Genomic DNA, 18,126 nt, shown 5'->3' on the forward strand with positions numbered 1-18,126 from the left:
TGTTTTGATATCTTACAGTAATTATGAAAAAAGAAGCTATGCAATACATAGTAAAGGTTTATAACCCAGCATCTTCATCAGTCGTCTCCTGCATTACCTTGGCTCATATATTCAGTATCAATGTAGATTGGTTCCTCTGACACAACAGCGTACAGCCTGCACCAGCTTCTCATGCCTCAGCTTCTTCATGACCTGGGCTTCCTGAAGAAAAGCCTCTGGAGACATGGTGCCGGGTTTCAAGGTCTTAATGGCTACCCGTGTGGTACCGTTCCACGTACCTGTCGCAAAATAACACGATTGTATCACTTTTAACATAAAGTGCAAGATCTCCACCTGATATAATGTAGACTCAGAGGGTAGTTTGACATTCATAAAAATACTGCTCTCTGGACAGTTAAGCTCATTAATGAGCAAATAACAGAGGATGAACGAAAAAACAGGAGGCCCCCAAGGTACCGGTAACTGTAGCCATGTATATATTTAGGAAACAGTATGTGTTTTGAGTAGCATGGGTACATGTGCACAGTGCATGCCCTTGTGATTGTAGCAGTGTGTGTGTGTGTGTGTGTGTGTGTGTGTGTGTGTGTGTGTGTGTGTGTGTGTGTGTGTGTGTGTGTTTTACAGATACCTAAGCAGATACTTGGGTCATTTGTAGCAGGGACAGCCAATGTTTTGCACATTTGTAAATAACTGATTTACAAATGTTTATTTGTTTCATGTATTCGTCTGTGCTTCAATTTCCCAGTATCCGAGACAAATTTCTCCCAAGGCAGACAAATAAAGAAACCTTGACGTTGAAGATACTTTTTGTTGTTGTTGCAACATTTGGACTTATTTTGATAGTTTTTATTCATGTATTGATTGGATGATGGATGGTTTCAATCAGAGGTAGATGATAAGTAATGATATGACATTTTTGTCCTTAAAACACAGTTTAGATACATTTCTTACATTTCAAGGTGTTTGCACCAGTCTCTCTGGATGTAAAAGTGTGCTTGTGTGTGTGTGTGTGTGTGTGTGTGTGTGTGTGTGTTTGTTTGTGTGAGAGGGGGCAGGTGTGTGTATCTTTAAGTTGGGTTTTGATTTTTGTTTGCTTCATATGTTTTCATCAAATACATATTAAAAAAATATTTTACCTTTTTTTTTTTTTATTAACTTTTGTAAGGCTGCATCAGCAACCTATTAACTAGATATTTATAAAGACCTTCAGACAGCTGGCCTAAGAAACTGCACACGTCATCACCTCTCTGCACACATTAACATCTTGTTTGTATTCATACTGTTAGCTAGCTGTTTCTGCTGCCTCTGCTGAGAGCTAAGAGTGCTAAAAGAACGAGTGGAGCCTAGATGTTTTATTCTCTTCCTGATCAAAAAGGAGATTAGCTGATAGATATATTACCTATAATATCTCCTACGTATTTTAGGGTCTATCCTGTCTATCTGCTATGGAGCAAGAGAGCATCATTCCATAAAAAGAAAGAGACTTGGTGTGTATTTCTTACCCATCCAGACTTCTCCAAAGCAGCCCTGTCCCAGTTTGAGGTCGAGGCGGAGCGACTCTCTGGGAATCTCCCAGGCGTCTCTGGCCAGGCCCTGGGTCTGAGGTTTGGCCACAGGACATACCTCTGTCAGAGCGTGGCAAAGCCCATCAGAGTGCTCTGAAAGACAACAAAGTAAATGAGCAGGTGAAGGGCAACATTTTAAATCCCAGTTGACCATTAGAGGGCAGCTGTACTCACTGCGGTAGTGGAAGACTAGCTGTTGCAGGCTGGTGAACTGGGTGCGGGAGGTAATGTAGAAACCTCCGCTGTCCAGCTTCCTGATCTTGTAATGTTTAACATTCAGACCTTTGGTGTTGTCATAATCCAGCACTGAGAGGCAGTACGCTCCTGTGACCGAGACGAGACAACAGACAGAGACAGGTTAGAGCAGTTAAAGCAGGCGGGATTTGGGCCCGTGTGACAGCTGCTCTGTGGAGTTTCCTAACACAGCAGCTGTGCTGGGTGAGTCCCTGATGGCCCCTCAAAGGGCCCATGAAATGTGGCTACACCGTTCTGTCCTTGTCCATGGCCCACAACTGAGTACAGAATGACTTTATTGGATACAACAGAAATCATTTTCGGACTGTTTAGTATAGCTACCTTCCAGAAAATTAAACAAAAACACTATGAGGTCAAAACAAAATTCAAAACCTTAAAACTGTGGCATGAGTAAAAGACTGATTCAAACGGCTGAGCTGACTTAAACCAAAGCTCCACAGGGAAGGTGTAAAAGAGTAAAGGAACATGAAAAATCAATGTCTTTGATGTGCAGTTTTACTGACTGATCCTCACTTGTCAGAAAGAAACCCATCTTCAAGACTGACACACTCCTTCTATGATTCTAGACAAAAAGTAACCAAAGGGATGGCTTATTGAACCGATCATAGAAATACGATTGCAGTAGTTTAACCCTGGGACCTCTCCTAACTTTCATGCTGAAACCGACATGTATCAAACTAAAGAAAACTAGAACATAATGCTATCATGATCTGCGTTAAAAGAAAGAAAACAAAATATAGATTTAGAAAAGTTTTCAACTTGTGTACATCTAGCCTGAGAGGTTAAAAATGATAAGATGTATCGCCATCAGTCTGACATGATTTACACTTCATGCGCAGCAAGCTTCTGCTCCTCTGTGTCAAAATCTGAACCTCACATTTGACATGTGATACAAATGCAGCCAGAGGCCAACTCACCTCCTGCCAGAGCTCCTCCTTCTCTCCCCAATCCTCCCCCTTTCCTACAAGTCTCCCCCTCTTCATGCCTCTCCTCCCATCTTTCAGTCAGTGTGTGTGTGTGTGTTTGTGTGTGTGCGTATGCTTGGAGAACAGAGACTTATAGCCACAGGGAAATCCAGCACCCTCCTAGGTTGACCTAGTTCTGGCAGAGTGATTCACCCCTATCCATTCACCAGCTTCACTCCACTGAGCTCTTTTCCCATTTCTTCCCCACTTCCTCCAAAACAGCCCCCCTGAAGAGCCCGACCACGTCACAGGGACTGAGCTCTAACGAGCGGAGTTTCAGAGATCTAGATCCAGTGCCACGGGCCTGAGTGAAAGTTAACAAATGACTTAATTACGAGCCGCTTCCTCCATCACATTGAGTCCCTGAAGATTGACTTCATTCAAAGGAAGTTCGCACTTGCTGCGCAGAGTAAACTCCAGGGACACAGTGAAGGCGTCATCACCTCCTTTTTCACATGTTTTAGAGACACGGCGAGTGTCAAATAAAAAGCTTTTATAAAATGTGTTCTCTAGTCACATTTTTTTCTGACAAGAAAACATGCAGCTCCTGACATCCGGGTGAACCTCCAGAAGGTATGACTCAAAATCTCTGTCTCTCTGTCTGTTGTTTTCATATGGAAGTGAGTTTGTGCTGTAGTTTGTCTCTGGAAATGTGCTGCACTGATTTGAATGTGAAGCTGTTATTCTTAGCCTCCGCATTCTTGCGGACCATACACAAAATGTGCAGGTCAAGCTGTAAGTTATGTTTACTTTTTAACATTGATTAATCTTTCAATGACTTTGTAACTGACTTGTGACATTTAATGGGTGGAATATCATTAATAAAAAGGGTTAAGTGCTCTCAAAGAGCAGGCTGACATCTTCACATTTCTTGTATAATTATAAAGAAAAGGGAGAAGAGTTATTTTTTTTTATTTGAGAACCTGTGACTGATAAATTTGTGAATTTTTTCTTGAAAAGAAATACAATCAAATGTATTATCTGTTGATTGTTTCGGCTGTCTGTTCAGACCTTGAGGCTTAGTCAAGGTTATTAGATGTATACACAACTATATTGTACATTTATATTTAAGTGCAATCTCTGCATTTTAATCAAAGGAAAGTAGGTATTCATCTGTAGAGACTAACCACAGAATAACCCGAGAGACCCAGATTTGAAAACATCATCAGAAACAGACGGGGAGAAAAGCAGGATATCTAATTGGACCGTCTTGATAACAACTGTAGCCTCTGAAGTGATGCAGACGTCTGCTCTCTCACCTTTCGTGGTCTCGCTCTCTCTCACCAGGAACGTTCCTCGTCTGTTCTGTAAGTTCAAAAGGAGCCTCTCTGAGTCGCGCCGAGTGATCCTCCCAAAATACCACCTGTCAAAGTGGGCCACAGAGAATGAGATCAGTGTGAAGCTACGACTGAGCGATGGGAGCAGGCAGGCAGGCTTTTTCACAGGAAATAGAGAAGGCTGCACTGGAAGGTATATATGGATTTACCGTCTCTATACTATTTTATTGTGTATGTATTATCTTGTAGTTATAGAAACAGTAGAGTATATTGCTTGATTCGGGCTTTTCAGCTAAGAAAAAAGCCTCAAAAACTGCATGAGGAAAGGATTTCTGTACTCTTCTGCTTGGATGGAGTCAGAAGGAGCCACGTAGTTGCTTGGGATGTATCCGCTCTCTCCTGTCGTCAGAGAGCGAGCGAGCCACCAGTCCCCTTCTCTGTTAAAGAAAGAGAAAGAGGAGCGAGAGAGAGAGAGAGAGAGAGAGAGAGAGAGGAAGAGTCAACCGTGAACAGAAAACTGAGCGCTGCAATGATAGCATGTATTACTGTTGTGATTTCTTAACTAATTTTGTATTACTAAACATCATAATTGATGTAAGAATAACGCTTAAAAGAATACGAACGGAGGGAATATATATTGTTTCTATTGCATCAAATGCCTTGAATAACCAAATAAAACAATCTTATCTACACTGTGAACTAATAGAGATTCATTTAAAACATATTTATGAAGTTCCAAGTTGAAAAGGGCATCCTTTACAAAAACAGTCATGTGCTGTAGTTTACAGCAAGAGCATTACATGCATTAGTTAGGATCTATTTTCAGCTGCGGATGAATATATTTTGTGCTAGAGGATGTGTTTACACCTTAAGGAAGTTGTATGCTTGAATGACTCAGTATAAACTGCAGTGTTTATGTTCATCATAATGAAGATTGGTTCAGTAAATACACTTAATGTCAGCAGAGACAAAACCTGCTACAGAAAATACATGTTGTTTTGGTCTTTTCATTGTTATTAAGACAAAAACATGAATCAGAGTATCCATTCAATACAAAATCATCATCACCACAGGGTGCGACAGATTGTGTGAGAGTGAAATCATGGACTTCATATACAAGTTTAACTTCCACATTGTTTGACATATGGCTCGTAATGAGGAAACCTGAAAGGCTGTGGTTTAAAAACAATCATCCCATCCCACACTAAAATGCAAAGAGTCATACGTAAGAGAGGAAACAGGCAGACACAGGCAACCTTTTGTTCCACTTTTAATATCCCTCTGTACATTTTAAAGCTTTACATTTAGCTTCATATCCAGAAACATTCAAAATGATACCCGAGCAGGTTAGAGCAGCAAATCACTCAAAAATGTTTTACTTATTTATCACAGTTACACTACGAGCCTAATCAAACGCATCCAAGCAGCGGCAGAGGGAGTGTGAACAAAAGGTTGCGTGAGGTTTTTATTGCATTAAGTATTACTGACCTGAAGCTGTACTTTTTCCTAGGAGAAACCATGAAGCATGAGAAGGAAATAGAGAGAGAGGGAGAGATAACAGACACAGCAGACACATCAAAAACACAAAGTGAGGAGATGCAGCAAGGCGAGCAGCAACAGACAGACAGACAGACAGACACACACACACACACACACACAGACAGACAGACACACAGACACACACACACACACCCAGACAGACACACAGACACACACACACAGACAGACACACAGACAGACAGACAGCAGAGGAGCTGATAATGCTCTGGGACTACACAGTGGGGTTGGCATGAACTTTTGTGCTTTTAATGTTTTAAGCTTCAATGCACATTTCAGTGCATGCTGTATTAGTTTAAATAATTGTGGGAATGCATCCTATTAAAAATCCATAAATGATCCGAGCAGCATAGAGGGATCATGTGGGACTCACTTCAGATACAGCCTCACTACTTTTAAGTCAGTGTTTGCTTTCAAAATAAGAATGCTGAATACTGTTTTGAAATATAGATACCATAACTGTGTCCTTGTGCAATATTAACAACGCATGCATTAATAATATTCATGAGCTCTGCTGTGTAGTGCCAGACTCTGAAGAACAGCAGACCACACTTACTGCAGGAAGTCATGGAAAGAGCTCAGAGGGAAAGAAAAGGCTACTGTTTTGATTTCAAACACGTGAATTAGGCTGCAGATGCCTTTACTTAGAAACATCTTTAAAATAAACTTTTCACAGCTATTAAACACTAAGTTGTATCTATCTTAAATGACATAAAATCACAGACAAACTTCAAAGTCGAAGCAGATTTTGCAGGTGTTATGAGGACATTTGAGTGCAGCGACAGTCTATATGAAGAGAATGAAGATGACAGTCGCCCAACAGGAACAGATTGCATTAGTAAAGAGCCGCTCTGCTCCGTTTTAGTGAACAGATGGAGAAGATTTGACTCTGTTGTCTGCATCGCTCCACAGTTACCAGCTCTGTCTGTGTTCATTCATGTCGCCGTTTGTGTGACTACAAATCTGCTCGGTTAGGTGTTTTGTTAGGTTGTGGCAGCACAGAGAAAGAGAAGGATGACAGTTTCTTCTTACGTGTTGTTGACAATCTGCAACCTGTCGCCTTTCCTAAAGGTCAGATCAGACGCTGTCCGTGACTCATAGTCATACAGCGCTACAAATGTAGTGACGCCTCCTGTAAGAAATGACGCACACACAGGAATATACACAGTGAGGGAACAATGTAATTAAACCTCCCCTTCTTAAACCTTATTCACATTTACTTCCGTAATGTTTCTTCAATAATACAGGGCCGGCCCTTGATGATAATTTGCTCGATCCTCTGTGCGGCTATAAATCTTATTATGTTTCCTCTGCTCCATATCCAAATCAAACAATTTATCAAGGCCTAATGAGAAGTATCGACATTCAGGCTGCTCATGACCGACCGTCCGTGAAGGACAAAGCCGTCACACCTATCTCTTTCTATTTTCTGTGCAGCTTTCCCCTCCTTCCATTTAATGAACCTGTGATCTACACCTAGGAACTCTCCAGACCAAACATCGATCGAGTCATTAGACGCACAGGATGGAGGCGGCCAGCAGAGAGGGTACACCAGCAGCTCTCTGCTGTCTGGAAGGAAGGAGCGACATTAACCCAACCATCTGGCCAGCCTAGACACATTACAGCTTAATGTGGAGTCAAGTCTGGACAGTGGGCTGTGACGGGGATCAAGGAAAAATTATATTTGAAAGCTGATGTTGGGAAAAGAAAACAGTGTAAACAAAATGTCTCCGAAACTATCACTCACTGTGGATCTGTTTTTAAACAAGTTTTTTTCTTTTTGCTCTTAGACTGAAGTTTGAATCTTATCTGTGGGGAGTTCTGCTCAGCTTCATAACTTTATTTACACTCAAACAAGAAATCCTTTTTTGTAGACTACTCTGGGCAATGTCTGGTCGTTGTGCATGCAACATAACTGCAACTCTTCTTAAAAACAGTCTTTTTGATTTCTTGCTGATCTGTTTTTTCCATCTTAATTGTCTTTTTAATGTACTGGAGCCTGGAGACTTTTGCATTACTTCAGACAAAGACTGGATAGAACTAACCAAAAAATCTGCCAACCAACACTTTTAAAATGCACTCATTAATACCGAGTGTTCAGGGCTGCTTCTTTTCCAGGCTCAGTAATTTTCTGTAGTTTTGTCACTATGAGGACGCTTTAAGTCATCGATAGTCTGTTTATTCCCTGAATATCTGAAACGTGTCATTTCAATCTTATATGAATTCAACTATAAGATTTCATTACCGAGTTTTAAACATAGACTTTATGAAACACAGACCTAGTCTCAGTTAAATCACCAACTGCTTTCTGAAGAGGCGTTTTAAAGACTAACATGGAAGTGGCCATTTGGGAAATGCCACCTCCAACTTTTGATCAATCTAGAGAGGTTGAGTTGAGACATTCCTTCAGCCTCCTGGTGAGAAGCTACAACATGCCCACCTGTCAGTTTATCTAGTACATCTAGGCAAATGTATGCATAGCTCTACATGAAATTAAAATGAATGAGTTATAGAAAACAAATCAGAGTTTGAAGCAGGCTATAAACATGTTTATTTCTGCTGTAAAAATGGGTGTTTTGATAAAGGCTCTAATGGAGATGCCTTGGTTTTAAAGCGAGACTCATGTGAACATTTGGGAACTGCAGTTTTTTGCTTTGGTTTCATTTTTCAACAGTGGAAGTTTCTCCTTGTTTGAAGAATCTAGGTGGAGTTTCTTCCCCCTGCACAGAAAATCGAAGAGTTTACACTCTTTGTGCTAAGCTAACCAGCTGCTGGCTGATGCACATTACATTAGGCATACAGACATGACAGTGGTTTCATTGTTCTCATCTTAGTCCCTTTAAATGGAAAATAGGAGCACCTTATCTGCTTAAAGAAAAACTTCAGAACAAAATGACAATAAGTCAGAGTCATCATCTCAACAATAGAATTTTGTCTTTGCTATTCAAAGATGTCATTGATCACTTACATCTGAAATATTTCAGGACTTTCCTGTGACCTACCTGACAGAGGCCCTCTCTGAGGTGAGGTGATGGTGCCTGTGTGGTCCACCCCTCCAAACAGAGCCAGCTCAGGTGTGTTTGTTGGGGCGTGCTGGTGCCCTTGATGTCCCCGCCTGCCCGTCCCTACTGCAGGGCTCCTGTTGGGGGTTTGGGTCTGCTGGGCGGGGCCCAGGTGGTGGAAGTGCCCGCTGTCTGAGCCTGTGCCGATGGTGCCGTCCAGGCTCATGGAACGCTGGCCCGGCTCCTTGGGCTTGCTCTTGCCCGCCCCCATGTGCAGACCTGGGAAGTGAGCCAGTGATGAGTAAGAGTGCAGTACTTTTCTGTCCCAAGAGGGATCTCTGGGTTGTAGTCTCCATCTCTTGTTTTAAATAAAATAGGGCTGAAAGAATTTTTCACTCAGTCAGTCAACAGAACTGCCTTTGATTAATCAACCAAAAGCATTACAAGACACATTTAGTTACATTTTAAAGACTAAACAATAAAACTATCAATCATAGAAAAGTCACAGATTGATCGATAATGAAGTTAGCTAGCCTCACTGCCAAATATGTAATGTTCACATCTTTATCCTCTTGATGCTTTTAAAAATGAGTCAAATCGTATGGAGAGGTGCATTTCATTTAACTTTGAAGTGTGGTGAGAGGACTCAACTCATCTCTGAAACAGTGGAAAGCTTCATTTTATCGATGTCTGTGTAGGTTCTCAGTAGTCCAGGTCACAGTAATTCAAAGCTTGATCCAAAGGCGACTGGACACGGTTGAAGATCTTGAAGACGTTTCACCTCTCCTCATGCTAAAGTGTTCATTGGCATGCTAATGATCTACAGAGGCTCCGCCCACCAGTTAGTTTAGAACTGAAGAAGCCTTTTGTGGGAGAGTTGGAAACATCTTCAAAATCTTTAACCAAACCTAGTTAACCTTTGGATCAAGCTTCAAATTCATTTTGTCGATCAACTCTGACCCCGACAATTTGTTACCCATCAGGAAAATAGATGTTAAACCACCCAGATATTATTTTGATTACATTTTGTTTGAAATTAGGAAGTTAATTTATAAGGCAGTATAGTGTTAATTTCTAAGCACATGTAATAATTACTGTCATGAGAAACAAATTCTGTCTAACTCCAGATGATTTAATCCATCCTGTCAGAAGATGGAAGCTGATCATTCAGGAACAGGAACTGACCCTGTTTCTGTTCATTCACCTTTCTCAAACTAAATAATCTTTTCTGCAGCGTGTGCTGTGAGCTTTCATCTCGCCTCTCCTAATCCAACACAGAGCATCCTTGGAGCTGTTCCAGGTTCAGTTAGAGCCGTTTAGCATGCAAATACTCGGCGAACAGGACACCTTGAAACCGTCAACACGCACTCAAGGTCATTCCTATCTGTTGATTCAATCTGTGCTGAATCAATACACATCTGCAAGGAAAACACCGCTCCAAACAGAGCACCGGTGTAATGAAACCAAGGGCTTATACTGTGGAGGTTACAGGGACAGAAACAGTTTGATCTCCGACAGGTAATCACACTTCTCCTTTCCATCCTGGTCCTGAAACTTGCAGGTGAGCTTGACAAAAGCACGCGGTCATCATGAGTGCAGACAAAGACAAACATGTTCAGACCGCCAGGAGCACCCATAGAAAGTTTGAGTGCCGTTCATACACCGAGTCTGACCATCCCTTGAGTCATTTTTCGAGTGACTCACGGTGAGACCGGCTATTTCAGTCCAGCTGAAACAGAGACAGTCATACACGCATGAAACAGCCTTGTTCCTCTGTGAATACAGGCACTCTCAGTTCTAGACAGTGTGTGTAGGTGTTGTTGGTGTGTGTGTGTGTGTGTGTGTGTGTGTGTGTGTGTGTGTGAGCAGCTGTTCCTTGGGTCTCTGGGAAACAAGGCTCTATCGCACACCAACACCCAGCACACAGTGTCGTCTCACATCCCCTTTTCCAACACATGCATGCATCCGTGTGAGCGTGACAGACAGGCCGGAGTGGGTTATTAACAGACGAGGAGGAAGGAACTGGCTGTGGCTGTAAAAAGATTGCGTAGGTGGTTGTTGTGTACTGTACGGACAGCTGCGGCTTAGTGGGTGTTTTAAGTGTAATGTGCGAGCATAATATAATTACACAGGTATGGGAAAATCTCAAAGATATGGAGGGATCCCACTGTGGAGACGTGTGGGCATGTAAGCTGCATGAACGTGCACAAGTGTGAGCATATTCAAGCCCACATGTAGAGTCAGGCAAGCTTTGATTCAACTCCTGCCAGGATGTAATCTGGCGTACTGGGGGGTTAATGTATCCCATGGTGCAACACTGAGTCACATGGAGATCGACCCATAGGAGAGGTGGACAGCACTGTGTGAATTGCATGAAGAGTAAACCGCTCGATGCATCCGCCAAGTTTGGATATCAGCAGGGTTGTCAGGATACCAGAATTTCTTTTATTTGATATGATACTAGTAAAAAATCTATTGATACCTGTTTCCATATGACGTACATTCCATATTTCCATATGGGTTACTTCTTCTTTATAATTACCAGAAATGACCAACAAGCTCCTGCAAATTTGCTTTTCAATACCGAAACGTTACCAATGTATCTGCGCAATTCCGACATTTTCACTTCCACTCCACTGCTCTCTGTTTGTAAGAGACATAAACATGACTTTTGGTTTTGTTTAGATGACTGAAGTTTTAGTCTGTAGTTTTCTTAAAGCCGCCATACTGTTTGATACTATTGAACATGAATACAAATTGAGATTTATTGTTTTAAGACACGTGGTATGAAAAAAAAGAGTATAGCAGCATCTGAATTTTGACAAACCACAGTATCAGTAAAGGACCTTGTTGGGGCTGCTGTGACTCAATGGTAGAGTTTGTCATCTCTCACCAGAAGGCTAGGGGGTTTGATCCCCAGCTCCTGCAGTCACATGTCAGAGTGTCCCTGGTCAAGACACTGAACCCTGAATTGCTCTAGTTGGGCACTTTACATAGCAGCCTCTGCCATCAGTGTGGGAATGGGTGTGAATGTGACCTGTAGTGTAAAAGCAGCGTTGAGTAGTCTAGAAGACTAGAAAAGTGCTATACAAGTCCAAGTCCATTAACCATTTGTTGCCCATTGATACTGTCCCACCCATGTACCACCTTTCAGAAACACCCAGATGTTTCAAGGATAAGTGTGAGCAAAAAGGAGTGTCATTGAGCCATCTTAAAGTATTTAGACAATAACCGGAGCACTTAAGAAAAAAGGTACAATTAACATTCCTCATAGTCAAACAATGAAGAAAACAATTCCTTTGGTGTTGATCCACTGCAAAAACTACTAAGAAATGTCTGCCTTGAAAGACCCAAAAACAGTGGTGTTTAATTTAGGAACAAATTCTCAGGCTATTGTCAAACAAAAAGCTTACAAAAAGAAGCTAATATAGTAGTATGTGATGAGTATACTGATATTATTGTATGTGATGAGTACATTGACATTGATATTATGTTCGGTAATGAACTCTCGAATAATATGGTCGTAAGAGGTAGACTACATGGACAATGTGGTATGAATTGACTACTGTGATAATAAGGACTGTAATGAGTATCTTCACGAAAGACTGGAATGAGACAAAGAAACTGAGTACTTTATCTTTCTTTCTTTCTTTCATTATTTTTTCTCTATCATTATTTAATGCTATTTCTTTATTCTGTACTGTGCCAAAAAATTAAATAAAAAAAAAATAAAAAAGCTAATATGTCACTGAATATCATGTTGCGTCAGCTTGACTTTCATAAACCACAAAAGAGATCTTATTTATTGAGACTATTGTCATATGTGGTCCTCATATTTCATAGTGAAAGCAGAACATCAGCAAAAACCCACGAGATCAGTTGGGACTAACCGTACAGTTTTTTTCAGTGAAGTAACTATTTCCTCTTGGTTTGTGTGTTGATGGGAAGTTAAATAGAAGTGTCAACATACTGTGGTTTGTTGTTAAGATGACTGCTAATGTTGATATAGTCATTTGTAAATGAATTTCTCCATGCAGACAATAAACTCTAAAGTCTAAAACAGTCAGAGATAGTGACAAAGTGCGCTGTTAAATTCAGGAAAAGAAAATAAGAATCATGAACTTGCAAACAGTTGGCAAAACAAGAAAGACACTGTCACTTAGATGAATTTTGGGGTTTTCCTCTTGTTTTGCATGTAAAATAGTTAAGTAAGCCGAGTATTTGTCCAGCCCTTGTGTCATTGGACATATCTAAACGAATAATGTTTTATAGTGTGTGTTTTTCGATTTCTATTAGCTGTCAAGATATCCTGCGTTATGATCTACCTCTCCTCCTGTGAAAAGCAATAGTTGGTGTTTTCTCAGCGGGGGCCCTTATCTTTTTTTTTGCAGCTTTATTAAGTACCAAGAATGTAACTTTAGCAAGTTAATCACTATTGTCGTTTGTATTTTAAGACACTTCACTTTACATACAAACACAGAAAGCTGGAAAAGCGTCTTTGCTTTATCAGGTAAGATTGGCATAAACTGGCAGGCTTTGTGTGCTGCAGACATAACAAAACTTGTTAAAAGCCGTTTGTCCCAACTAGCTTTTATAGAGGAACAGCTGTATTTACTTTAGACTGTACAGATGCACCCAAGGGGGGCTCATCGCCTGCTGTCAGTCATATGTCTAGAAAATGTACCCTTCCTTGATTGATACTGCAGAAAAGGGTACTCAGTATAAAAGGCGCTGTTTTCATTGTGCAGGGTTCATTGAGTCCACATTGTAATGTGAACTAAAAATACAGGCGCATATCTTAAAACCTCCATCTAATTACTACAGCACAGGGAATTCTTCCTCATGGACAAATCAGCAGAGCAAAAAAAGGATATTCTAACCCTGATCCTCTGCCTGAAGGAAAGTGAAGTCGATCCTGAAAAGTGACTAATCATCAGGTTTAAGCACACACTGATAATAGGGGGTAATGATCCTCGACCGGCACTGCAATGATATCCCGATACACTGATTACAGAGACACGTCCTTTGAGAGTCACTTTCTCCTGGTCCTCTGCAGGACGCTGCAAACACTGGACTACGCTTGAAAGCCTCACAGTCTGTGTAGGTAAACATTGAACCTAACACCTTTTCATCACATGGTGACAGAGTGCAAGAAAGTAACATTGTGACTCAAAATAATAACATTAAATGGTGGAAAATGTAGGAGCAAGGGAGTCAGACTTGAGGTAATCTGGATGAGTAAAGGCTCACAGGTAAGAAAATAAGATAATTGTAAAGCCATATAAATAAATGAAGGAGGGGGCATGAAAAAAATAATGAGTAAGTGGAGACGAGGAGGGATGTTAAGATCCCAAGTGAGTTTTTTCTTTCAACTGGAGCCTGAAGGAATGTGCAAGAACCAGATTGCAACCCACTTCTACGATTGCCAGAGCATGCAAGAAGAGCAGGCACCTGAGCAGTGGGAGGGCGGGATGGGAGGGATGGGAGGAAGGAAGTGAAGAGGGCGACGTGGTTGGATGAGGGAGGGAAGGTAACAAAAGAAGCCTTGTTTTCCTGGTTTCCTTGGACCCAAATCAAAATTGAATTCAAAAAGAAAACTGGTTGCCGTGGACATACTTTTAGAGGATCAATGTCGGTATTATTGATCGTTTTTCTTCACATATTCTTACGGACTAGATTTCTTGGACTGTATTTATGCGATGACTCAATCAATGAATCACAATTAAATTCCTCTCCTATCCAGAGGAGTATGCTGTACTTATTGGATGGTTGCAGTAAAAGTATAACAAGGCTCAACACATTTCAGGAAAAGGGGAAAAAAATGCACAAAAAAGGCAAAAAAAAGAAAGGTTTTACCAGGTTGTTTAGTGGGAAAGGTGATTCTTAGGATTGTATGTGAATCATAGCAAATAGAAGCTTTGTTCGATGGCCGCTCTCTGAGTGGTGTTTACCTCAGAAACACAGTAGAGTTCAAGAGCACTTCAATTTCCGCAGCACATTTATCACCAAACTGTTTCTTTATTCCAGTGTCAGAGCTCGACAAGTCTCACAACGTCTATAAAACTGTCTGTGTACATGGACTGAATACTGGGTGTTAGAGGGAGCACTAAAAGAGTGATAAAGTTACTGAAAAGAGTTTATGAGGCTGAAAGGAATGTCTGACCACCTGCCAGGTATTGAAACTATCAAATTAGAGTTAAAAGAGTGAGTATTTGTAAAATGTGTCATATGTGCATGTGCAGAAACCCACACAGTCATATTACATCTGTCTCATTATTAAAGAGAAGGTTAACATTTGTTAGACTCAATGCAACAATCACATGTCAACCAAAACAGTTTTTGTTGGTGTAATTGTTCCTTCTATTCACCAACGGTACCTCTTTCCCAAACGCTTGGACAGAAATTGGGAAAAGGGCTTTTGGGTATTCTGCACCCTCAGCCTGGAATCTGTGGCAGAGGGACTTAAAACTCAAGGATCTGGTGTCCTTAAATGTTTTTAAATCTAAAATGAAAGACCTGGAAGCAGATTCTATGATGTTGATGCTTTTCGCTTGACTGCTTGAACTACTGACTCCCAGATTTGACTCATAGATGGTTCTCTTCTTTTGCAAAATGTAGTGTTTTGTAAATTGAACTTTGTGTCTCTGTCTGTAACTTTGTGTTTTTTGCTGCTGACTGTCTCGACCAGGTCTCCCTTGGAAAAGAGGTTCTTAATCTCAATGGGACCTGGTTAAATAAATAAAACTAGAACATCTCAACACTGGCATGAATTGTTGTGTTGACATGAGTAAGGATGTTATAGCAACTTATTTCCCTGTCGATTACACAAACATTCAAAATTTAGACTACTCGACAAAGTAAGAAAACACTCAAATTTAGCACAGTTCATTTAAAATGCCAAAACACTGCCCAAAACCATGTTATATGTAACCTATACAATTGCTATTTGAAATTGGTCATGGTAACGTTGTTGTTTTAAATAATAGGAGGACATCCTTTAAAACCATAAAGATTTACATTCATCTCCTGCAGGGCCTGGTTAATTTACAGGCCAATTATCTCGTGAATAATCTGTGGGCAGCAGTCTGGTTTGAGAAAATGTAATTGCTACAAGTATCTAATTTCATTGTTTCATTGTTTAATACAAACTGAATCAACAATCAACCTGGATAATAAAGTTACACATGTTTCAAATCGCTTTCAGTGCCAAAAAAAGTAGCTACGATTCTGCACAAAGAATTAAACTCCCTCATGTTTCTTGTCTAATCAGCGTTTGTAATCCTCCATCTGAAGCTCAGCACACACACTGTACATTTCTGGTCAGGCACATAAGCACATTTGGCCATGACAAACCTCACTGAGTCACAACAGACGGTAACAGTTGCCACTGTGCTGCAGAGAAAGAAACGAGCTCGGGCCAATGTTTCGGCCGTATGGGAAAATTATTGTTTGCCCTGGGGAGGAGAGGAGAGGCGAGGGGGGGGGGGGGGGGGGGGAGGCTTTAAAGAGGGACAAAGAAGCAGCAATGATGGCTCCACAAGATCAAAACAAGAGGAAATGTGCACATTAGCATGACTGTCCTCTCCTGCTATAATATGCTGGACGATAACATGAAAGAGTGCAGTCCACATGTATAAAAGGCAGATCATCGATATATAGACGTGTTTATATACATAGAGAGGCAGTGGATTTAAAGAGGGACAAAGAAGAGACAATACAGTCGCATAACTAAAGTCTTGTCCCGTTTTAGTGCTGTGGCTTCCTCAATCACATATTCTGAGTAATCTTTTCCCCAAATCTTTTGATGACCTCGCTCTGCTCACTTTGCAAAAGTCTGAGTCTGAGTCTGTCTGAGTGTCTAGTTTTCTCCTTTTTCCTAAAGAAAAAACAACACAGAGAATAGGCGAGACGCGGATAGGGAAAACAAGAGGACAAGAAGGGGCTTGTGTCACTTGGCTGATAATGTCCACTTCCGTTTTCTGTCCATCTGTAACGGGTGGATCGGGGCTGCAGCGAGTGATCAGGCTTTGAGGAAACGCTGCCACAGAATGGAAGACTTAAAGAAGGAGGGCAAAGGGGTGGGGAAGGAGGACATGAAGGCTCTTTTATTCCAGAAGTGCGGCAGTCTTAGCAAATCATTAACTGCTCTGCGAAAATCAAAGGACTTGGCCTGGGATCTCTGGTTAATGTACAGAACGCTTCTCTTTGTTTTAAAATAACTTTGACTCTCTTCAAACATGTGGATTTTTTTTCATGCTTTCAGACAAAAACAGATTTACAACACGCCTAACTTGAAGTCAACTAGCTCAGTGTCATTATAAAAAATTGATTGATTCATTGATAAGACAAAAAAAGACCCAAATAATAATGAACAGCTGAAGTGATTTTCAAGAACAATTAGGAAAAACATATTTCTGGGTTTCTTTGTCTTCGACAGTAACTTGAATATATTTCCATTTGGAAGAGTTGGCCAGACAAAACAAGACATGCAGATGTGATAGTGGACTTTTGTGGAATTTTGGTTTCATTGGGTGTACCCCTAAACATAAATAAGTCTTTTGTTAGGAACAGTATGAACTCTAACACACTATACTATCAAATGTTATCTAAGTTTATTTAATACATCATCAAGGAGTCAGGCCAATTTAGTTTCCTACTGGTGCTGTGCAAGCTGCATGTATATTATATGAGGCTAGCACATTACATCTTTGCTTGTCCAGTGTTTCAAATCCAATGTTCAGCTTCCCCACAATTCTCCTGCCTCAGTTTAAACTAACCTGAATCCACTTCCTTATGGAAATCAGCTGGGACTTGTCCAAATCCGAAAACCAACCGTAAATAGATTAACCACATAATTAAAATTCTATTTCCACGGGATTAAACACCAGTTGTCAGCAAAGCTGCTTTCAAAGAAACAAGGGGTGGGGTAGTAGCTGCTTACAGGAGTAGCAGCTGTCAAGATGATAACGTCTCTCTGCTAAGGGAGGAAATGGAAAAAAAAAAAAAGAAACACCCATCCAAAAAACATAAACAGTCCGTGTCAGCCAAACTCATCCACATTAGGCTCGTAAACAGGGATTTATGAATGGGAACAGGGATAAAAGGCGACAATGCTGCTGTGGCTGTGGTGGGCTTCGGCTCACATACAGCGCATATGCGGCCTGATGAATCAAAACAGGTGCTGTTACAGCTCCATTTTGAATTTCGATGGATTGTTGGCTCTAATTTCTGTGCGCAGTCAATTAACTCCGTCTTCCCGGAGGATTATTAGTCATGGGAAAGTCAGCAATGAGGCAAATGTGCACACACGGTGCCTTATTTTGTGCGGGTTGTAGTAGATCGTCAACAAACGTAGCCCTGGCACACACTGAGTGGCACTGGCCGAATGAAATGTGGGAGCTACGCTGACTGAATGGCCTGTGCAACAATGAAATACAAGTCATATTCAAAGGGGGGTATTTTACGTTGTGTGCAAAACACGAGTAGAGGAAATTACGCATAAACA

General features: G+C 41.0%; 1 protein-coding gene across 1 annotated transcript in view; it reads right to left on the bottom strand.

Annotated features, from left to right (window-relative positions):
- Positions 1-17,489, bottom strand: part of LOC132978216 (proto-oncogene tyrosine-protein kinase Src-like) — a 21,673-nt gene extending 4,184 nt beyond the window's left edge. Inside the window, 9 exon segments of the mRNA XM_061043346.1 lie at positions 98-155; positions 157-278; positions 1,503-1,658; positions 1,740-1,889; positions 4,045-4,148; positions 4,401-4,499; positions 6,652-6,751; positions 8,622-8,900; positions 17,399-17,489. Coding sequence (XP_060899329.1) covers positions 98-155; positions 157-278; positions 1,503-1,658; positions 1,740-1,889; positions 4,045-4,148; positions 4,401-4,499; positions 6,652-6,751; positions 8,622-8,900; positions 17,399-17,474 — 1,144 coding nt within the window. The 5' untranslated portion in view covers positions 17,475-17,489.
- Between the last annotated feature and the right edge of the window lie 637 nt (positions 17,490-18,126).

The sequence above is a fragment of the Labrus mixtus genome, chromosome 7 (assembly GCF_963584025.1).
Source record: "Labrus mixtus chromosome 7, fLabMix1.1, whole genome shotgun sequence".
Lineage (NCBI taxonomy): Eukaryota > Metazoa > Chordata > Actinopteri > Labriformes > Labridae > Labrus > Labrus mixtus.